The 9,265-nt window shown below is 35.1% G+C and overlaps 1 protein-coding gene across 1 annotated transcript in view; it reads right to left on the bottom strand.

The window, feature by feature from the left end:
- Positions 1–7,429: 7,429 nt before the first annotated feature.
- Positions 7,430–9,265, bottom strand: part of Acyp2 (acylphosphatase 2) — a 157,130-nt gene continuing 155,294 nt past the window's right edge. The window contains exon 4 of the mRNA XM_076834003.2: positions 7,430–8,046. Coding sequence (XP_076690118.2) covers positions 7,932–8,046 — 115 coding nt within the window. The 3' untranslated portion in view covers positions 7,430–7,931. The remainder of the gene's footprint in view (positions 8,047–9,265) is intronic.

Raw genomic sequence — 9,265 nt, 5'->3', positions numbered from 1 at the left:
CCTTTACTGGCATCATAAATATTTCAGCTATGGTAACAGGCAGGAAGCTAGAGCAAGCATTTGGGCACAGATACAGGTGGGTGGGTAGAGGCAAGGTAGGAGCTGTGGAAGTTCTGAAAGAAAGTGAAAAAGAGAGTTATGGTGAGAGTCAGAAAGAGGAATAAGAAGTGAGGTCCAGAAGGTGGGGACACAAAATAGTTGCTGGGATCAATTGCTTCAGGGTGTTATGATTTAACAATTTCTTTATTAGAAAACTTTCTGTATGGGCCTCTTTCCAGTCCGTTTTGCTTATAGACCTCTATGCTGTATAATTTATACCATCTACTTTATAGCTATCTGTTTCAACTCAAATTTTCTATTGTAACTGATTTTCCCTTCCGTTTCAATTATCCTGACTTTTCCCCATGAATCACTGTTATCGATGTACTGGTGGATTATACATATGCTCTCTTTTCTTCCCATGAACCATTTTCTCTCATTTTCATTTCCTTGTTTTCTCTTCAACTCTCAGTCGAAGAGAACTTTTCAAGTTTATTCTCTACATTAGTGTTTCCTACGCCTGCCTGATTGTCAAACTTCCCTGGAAATTTTTTGAATGTGCAGCTTAAAAACAAAAAACCATGGTAGATCCTGATTCATTAGGTCTTGGGTGGGGGTCTAATGAGGAGTCTATTTAAAACATCCCTCTTGGGGGACTGGGGTTGTGGCTCAGCGATAGAGCACTTGCCTGGCATGTGTGAGGCCCTAGGTTTGATCCTCAGCACCACATATCAATAAACAAATAAAGTGAAAAATCCATTGGCAACTAAAAATATTTTTTTTAAAAAATCCCTCAGGTAATACTGATAAACAGCTGGGTTTGGCAATCACAGTTCTATGTCAGTAATGCAATTTTCTGGTTACTAATTCCAGAACGGATTGTAATTCTGTTCCCTTTTGGGTTTCCCACAGTTTGTTCATATAGATACCACATTTCAAAAATAGTAGTACACAGTATGCCAATTTTCTAGTTAGGCATTGCAGGCATGTTCTTAATTCAGATCAATCTGCACTAAATATATTTTAAGTGTGTGTGTGTGTGTGTGTATGTGTGTGTGTGTGTTGTGTGTGTGTGTGTTTTCCTGCTCTTCAGATGTAATCTTTACCTCTCAGCTAATTTTTCTTAATCTATATGCTGTAGTTTAATCTGCACATGTTCTCTGCCAAGCCTCCTGCTTCCCTTTCACAAAGGTCAATTTTCATTGTATGTTATTGAGGACATCAGCAGATGTTTCCTGAAATTTTATTTTCTTCCTACAAAAAATAATTTTTAGAAGTATGTACTTCCTTGGTTCTAAAGTATAATGCACGCTTTACCTTGAGCTGCAGTGTTTTTTGTGAATTGTAAGGCTTGTTTTTGTTTCCTGTATATTCATTTTTTTTTTTTTTTAAGGAGCATTTGTTTAAATACTGGTATTTGCCAACAGACAAGTATATTTCTCTCAAGTCTAAAGCCTGAGAATGGCTGGTGTACTTTAAGCCAGGGTTTGTCATGAAATTTCTAGGAGCATTACATTTTTTAAAATTATGAAATATATATAAAAACATGTAACTTTTCTTGTAGAGCTTAAATAATTGTAAGGTGAACAATTATGAAGCTACCTGCTCATAAATAAACATAAGATCACCAGCCGGTGAGGAGACCTTCATTGTGCCTGTCTTGGACCGCAGGTCATTTCCTCTCACTTGGATGTGACCGCTGACCTTGTTTTGTAACAATACTGCCTTGCTCGTGTTTATAGTCTCGCTATTGCTGCTGGCCTCCCTCAACACAATTTCTACTATGCTCTTGCCACTGAGGCTCTTTCCTTGCCTCTGCTCCCAAGCTTTAAGTACAGGGACTACCCACTATGCCACTGCCTGTGTCCTCTTCCTTGTGTGTGGTGACTTGGAAGTTATCCTAGTCAATGGAGAAAGAGTGGTAGCTGGGGTCAGGGAAGAGAGAGAAAGGTTGATTCTTCTTTTGTTCCCTCGGAAAATTGTCCCCGAGCGCAGAAAGATTCCCATTCCTTTTTTTCCTGATTGGTGTAGATACTACATCTCAAAAATAATAGTACACGGTATCTGCTCACTTTATGCCAATTTCCTGGGTGGGCCTTGCAAGCATGTTCTTAATCCAGATTAATCTGCACTAAATTTGGTGGAAATTCTGCATTTGTAAATGCCAAATACTATGATCCTTGATTTTTAGAATTGTTTTTAAATAGAAACTCAATTTCCAAAACAATCTCTTGCATCTTCTATTTCTCTATATGTCTTCTAATATTTGTATAAAAAAATGAGAGAGAGAAAGAGGGAGAGAAGCCATATTAGAGGATTTTATCAGCTGCTACTTGCCCAGCAGCAACTGGAAAAGGAAAGAAAAATGTAGTTTGAGGATAAAGAAGTATCTTGGCTGGGCTTGGTGGCAGATGCCTGTAATCCCAGCGGCTGGGTTGGGGGTGCTGAGGCAGGAGGATCTCGAGTTCAAAGCCAGCCTCAGCAAAAGTGAGATGTTAAACAACTCAGTGAGTCCCTGTCTCTAAATAAAATACAAAATAGGGCTGGGGATGTGGTTCAGTGGTTGAATTCAATCCCTAGTATCAAATGAAAGAAGTGGCTTGGGCATTCAACAAAGAATGTATGTTGATATTTCCAAGAGAGAAGAAATCATAAGTCAGGTTTTCTAGTAAGGGAAAAAATAACCCATTTGCTTTAGAAAAACCCAATAATCTAAAAGGAAAAAACCTGATAATAAGATAATTGTAATTGGCATTTCAAAATAAATATGAATGTCTTATGATATTATAGTAAAATAAGCACTGGAGTTTTATCAGTTTAATTTAGCTCTTCTATTTTATTTCCTCTACATTTGGTCCATACTTATATTAGTGTGTTAACTGAAAGCCTAAACTTAAAAAGAAAAAATACATTAGCTAGTCTTTTAAATTCTAAATTAATTTTTTATCAGACTTCAGTTTTATGCAAAACCATAAACCATATAAATAAATAAAATAAAGGTCCATTAACAACTAAAAATATTTTTTAAATAAAGAAAAAAAGAAAAGGAAAACTACCTCTTAAACATGATCTTATTTTTAAAAATTTTTAAAAATATATTTATTTTTTAGTTGTAGTTGAACACCATACCTTTATTTCACTTATTTATTTTTATGTGGTGCTGAGGATGGAACCCAGTGCCTCACACCTGCCAGGCGAATGCACTACCACTTGAACCATATCCCCAGTCCCTATTTTTAAAATTTTTAAAAAATATTTATTTTTTAGTTGTAGTTGGACACAATATCTTTATTTATTTATTTATTTTTATGTGGTGCTAAGGATTGAACCCAAGGTTTCACATGTGCTAGGTAAGTGCTCTACCACTGAGCCACAACCCCAGACCTTACACATGATTTTAAATATTAGTTTAAAATCTCCAAAATTGCTTATAAAATATATTTACATTTTCTCCTTTATATTTTTCACCTGGGTAAGACAAAAATAGAAACAAAGGACAACAGAACATCAGTTTCAGAAATACGTTAGCCACCATGAACCTTTACGGAGGCCACCATGAAGAATAAGAACTTAAATAGTAATTCTCACTATATATTTTTGATGGAAATGAATTGAGGTTAGTATACTTGCCATGCTGGCTTAAAAGAAGTAATCATGAGAATGGAGGATATATTTGAGTTTATCATTTATGGAAATTTAGAAAAGAACACCCCATATATTAAACTTGGTGTCTTTGTTGTTATTTTTTTTTATTTTTTTTTTTTAGTTGTAGTTGGACACAATACCTATATTTTATTTATTTATTTTTATGTGGTGCTGAGGATTGAACCCACCACCTTGCATGTACTGGGCGCTGAGCCACAACCCCAGCCCTGTTGTTATTTTTGATTTTGTTTCTTTGAGGCAGAATTTTTCTTTTTTCAGTGCTGGGATAGAACCCTGGGCCTCATGCATTCTAGGAAAATGCTTTACCACTGAGCTATGCCTCAGCCCTAGAATTCTTAAAAGATGTCTTACAGATGATTGGAGTGAAGATCACAGACCTGGGCCAAGATCAAACTGCCTGTCTCTCTCTTTGGCCTTCTATAACTCTCCTGGCATCATCCCCTGAAGTCCTTTGGCTCACTGGAACCTTGTAAGAAGTCCTTCCTTAGTCTAACTTCTTGATTTTGCACATTGCTAATCAGTGGTGGGCTGACCCAGAGTGTGGGTCTCCAGAGTCTTCAAGCAGTCTTCCATACCATGCCACCTGCATTTAGTTCCTAAAAGTAGTTACAGATGTGCATAATTAGTCCTTTTAACTAGAGAGAACGTTCTTTGATATCTATGTTAACAGAGACTATAGAGGGTTACAGTATATAAAATATATTTGTGGCCTATATATTTCCAAAAATAAGCTAGTTTTTAGAAGTGAATTGTTTTTCTATGAGTTTAAAGATCCATGTTTCCTCCACTAGATAAAGTTGAAAAAATATTTAATCATTGCCAGGTGCAGTGGTACACACCTGTGGTCCTAGCTATTGGGAGGTGAGGTTCACCTGAGTCCAGGAGTTTGAGATCAATCTGAGCATCTATAGTGAGATCCTATTTCAAAACTTTTTTTTTTTTTAGTCTTAAAAATGGTGAACCACTTCCAGCAAAGTTAAACTAATGGATATTGTTGCCCATATTTACCAGCCATGTATTCATCCCTTCCTTTGGGTCTTATCTGCCCTTTGGCAACACAAAGATCTACTGTGAATTCTTCTAGTCATTGGGTGTTCCCCTGTACTTAGAGATTTCCAGTCTCAGATGAAACTTGGATTGCTTCTTCTCTGGCTTAGAAGTCTATACCCTTCCCCCCAAAAAATCCCATCTTTCCCACACCTCTGTCCCTTTTGTGTGCCCAGCTGGGTAAGAATCTGTCTTTTGCACATACTCTCTAGCCAAGAAGATTCTACTGAGCTTCACTTCTTGAGCTAGCTTTTTTAAAAAGATAGGCACTTTTATACAAGTATGAAAAAATAATATGCATTTACAAGTCATGCCCCTTGGGATTTTGGTAGTTTCTTGAGGGGTGATGTGTACGGGTATGTGGAATGTTGAGACCCCTCATTGATAGTTACTGAATTGGGTATCAATCTTTTTTTTCTCTTTCTTTGTGGTGCTGGGGATTGAACCCAGGCGTTGTGCATGTGAGGCAGGCACTCTATCAACTGAGCTATATCCCCAGCTGGTATCAATCTTTTGCTTAATTTTTTCTTGGTTTTTAAAAAATTCTGAAAAAATAAGCCTATCAAGACATTCTATTATATATAATATAATATGTAAATTAAAAAATTTTTATGTAAGTTCAATATGAAATTTGAAATACCTTTACTATTAAGTTATGTTATCTGGTCTACCTAACACATTTTTTTTTTTTTAAATTTAGAAACAGATTCTCACAGAGTTGCTTAGTGCCTCACAGTTGCTGAGGCTGACTTTCAACTCAAGATCCTCCTGCCTCAGCTGAGATTACAGGTGTGTGCCACCGCATCTGGCCTAACACATTTTTATATTGCTTTATCCTTATTTCTCTTGCTTTCTACCTTTCACAACACCTATTTTTTCAATCATCTTAAACAGTATTTTCCACCCAGCAATAGAATGATCTATTAACCATTAAATACTCTTGATTAGTGTGATTCATTTTGTGTAGTTAGAAGAGTGTTCCAGCAAAGCATGATTTTTTTTATAAAGAAAGTTGAGAAGGAAATTACAAAAGGCCATCAGGACAATAGAAAGTGAATATATCAGTGTTAATTCTGAGATCATATTTCTTTTAAAAAAATCATTTAGCCTTTTAATATGTAGACAATAAGACTATTTCCAAACTTGAGCGTGAAAAAATGTCTGTTTCATTTCCCCAAGATCAAATCGAGCCTTCAAGCCCCCTCTGACTTGGAGTTGGGAAGTGAAATCTTAATTCTCTCTGGTGCATTGGACTTTCTCAGAAAGACCACACAGAGGGTCTTATACAGAGAAAATATTCGGGAAGGACCTATCTGATATCCACTATATACCAGCTACTATCCAAGGAACTATTACTGTGGTCCCTTGTAGCCACTGTGGTATTTGTAGAATGCTTTCCAGCACTTTTGGGGACAGAACTTTGCTAGGACTGAGAGCCCCTAAGCCTGGGATCCTGCTTCTCTGGGTGCCACAGCTGCTCCCTTCTTAGCTTAGCCACCCCTAGAGGTGTTACAAGAAAGAAAGGTGCAGTTCTCCATGGCTTGGAAAAGGTACAGCCTTTGCTCTTTTTCTAAAGTCCTGAACAATTTACTTGTGCCCTTGGCTCTCACCATTTCTGCTTCTCTTTTACTTGCTTAGAAGCCCAATGTTTATCTTTCTTCTCAACACACAACAAAAGTCACTCTTTGAAATAAAACCTTTCAAGAAAAATTGTCTTCAGGAGCATTTGACACCAAAACCCTCTGAAGTAAGGGAACACAAAGACTGTTCAACTTCCTGGAACCTGGAGTGAGCAAGTAGAAGGAGAGCAAAATTCAGATAAATATCTCAATAGAGTCTCCTGCATTATGTTCAACACATGTACTAAACAACAGCAACGTTCTCTGTCCCTTTAAGTATATTTGGAATGCCATTCCCTATGTTGTATTGTCTTATATGTATTTGGTGTCTGTTTTATTATTTTCCACGGAGTTAACTTTTGCAGTGAACAAATCCAGCCCACTGTTCACCTCCTCTTAATTCTTACCTTGCAGCAGGTAGAGGGGAGAGGCCTGAATTTTTTCTCCATGACTTAGAGTATAGTAGTGGACGTTTGTTTCATAGATAAAATGATAATTTACAACCTGCACTTCCAAGGGAAATAGAGAAGAGAGAAGGAGGGGGAGACCAGTGTGCAGGGCCCAAGGTTTGCTCCTTCATCCCCATTTCAATTACACCAGTTATGTTATTTCTTCTTTTATATATTCAATTCCACACCAATTTTTATTTTAAAGAAAGATTCCATTGTTATTAAAAAAATTGGAAATCATTGAAGAATATGCACTACTACATACCTACAACATTTGAATTTTCCTTAGTGTTTTCCATGATAGGTCTTCCTTTTTCAATATTATAATTCTATGATACAGAAATAAACTTCCCTGTTAAAATACTCTGTTGTTAATAATCACATTTGAAGACCCCCCAAATGATAGTCCAACTTTAGGGGATAATATTGTATGCTTTGTTCAGAATTTCAGTTCGTTTTCTGGTTACTAGGATATCCATTGAGGGCAGTAGATAAGAATCTTGCTACTTACTATGCTGCAATTGTGAGCTCTTACTGGTGCCATCACCAAGGCTGATTCTTCAGGATACAGAAAAATGTAGTTCAAAGAAGACAATAAGTAGTTCCCACTTAAGTACTGAAACATGTTTATGTTTAATCAGAATTTTTAAAATTAATTCTTTATTGATATGATCTTATATTGATCATCACAGTGGTTCTTTTAAAGGCTCCAATAACAGATTGCTCAGCTTTAATAAATTATATTTAGAAGGCATTAGAATTTTCTCAGACAATAATACCTAAAAATAATTTTAGATGGTTAACTCTTAAGTCTAGCTAAATAACATGTATGCTAATGTTCACTGAAATTAAAAATTCCATGAGACAAGCTTGAATTGAGTGTTCATATTAAGTATTTTATAACTAGAATATTATATTTTTGCTTGCTAAAAACATACTTGAGCAAAATTATTTCAGCATCAGACATTTTTAGTTACCTACAGTTCTACAGTTTTCAGAACAGAAAGTTCCTGTTTTTATATCTGACTCTGGTACTATTGTTCTAGAATATGGACTTAAGAATATATGGTATCTTGTGCAAAGTAAGCATTACAATTTTATTTCTCTTCCATTAGTACCGAATACTAAAATTAGAGTATTCAAGTTTAGAGATGGTTTTCTCATTAGAAAATTCCGTGCGGTCAATGCGAGAACTAGGACTCCCAATTTTGCTCAGCCAGGACTTCCTACAAAAAAACAAAAAAACAAACAAACAAAAAAAAAAAAAACAAGAGTAATTAGCATATAAAATATATGTGTATCAATTAAAATGATCCCACATTAGGTATTAATGGGAGTTCACACTTACTAAGTAACTTTTGCATATAATGTAATATATAAATTTGTTTACATTTTTTATATTATTCTAAGAATACCACGGAGCATAATATATAATTAAACATAGATGAAGAAAAGCTAATAATGTATTATCAAGATGAATTCCTGATTATTTTATATTAAAATTATTTTCCCTCTCTTAAAACACTCTAAAGTCACTATTATCTAGCTCTTATATACAAAAAGATCAAAATATTTTTACAAAGAGGTTAAGTAATAAAACAATTCACCATTACCTAGCATTATACGTATATATACATGTACGTGTACGTATGTGTGTGTCTCTGTGTGTGTATGTGTGTATGTATATGTATGCATATGTATGTGTATGTATGTATATTGAGACAATTACTGAACAAATAAATAATAAATATGATTTTCCAAAATCATTAAGATGAAATTAGATTATTTTTCTTACCTATTCAAATACTGTATTTCCTGTGTATCTTAGTAAAGTGACTGCATTAAAGAACAAGCTAAATCTTCTGAAAACATTTTTTTGCTTTTTCAGAGCAATGGATTAATCCTAATTTATTAGTGTATCCATGTGTTTAATTTATGCGTTTGAGTACTCACCTGAGATGTTTTATATATAATTAATACCTATCATATATTGCTAACACCTCAGGCAATACTGTTGTGGATTTTCCAGAATCCTTTTACCTATTAATAATGACTTGGGATGATAGATTTAATGGGTACTTTGGGTTAATAATATGAGGCTGTTTGTTTTATCTAAGTGATGGCTATTAGGCCATCTGCTTTTGTAGAAACATCCTGAGAGTTTCCTCCTATCCCCCAAATTATTTCAGACTGTGAAGCCAGTGCTGTATCCTTCTATGCAATAATCTCTTATGACCTTGGATTAGAAATATATTCTGGGCCAAAGCTTTCTGATCTGTTGAAAATTACTCTTAATCAGGCTAGAGAAGAATTCAAATGATTCAAATTGTCATTGTGCTTCTTCAATCCTTTTTTGGCTCTTATTTGTGACTGTTCTAGGGTGAAGTTAATTTTGACTTTTCTTCTCTTTGGAAACCATCAACACAGTAACACATTTCATTCTTT

Source organism: Callospermophilus lateralis, chromosome 14, assembly GCF_048772815.1.
Source record: "Callospermophilus lateralis isolate mCalLat2 chromosome 14, mCalLat2.hap1, whole genome shotgun sequence".
NCBI classification, from domain to species: Eukaryota; Metazoa; Chordata; class Mammalia; order Rodentia; family Sciuridae; genus Callospermophilus; species Callospermophilus lateralis.
This window is presented reverse-complemented; position numbering and strand designations above follow the sequence as displayed.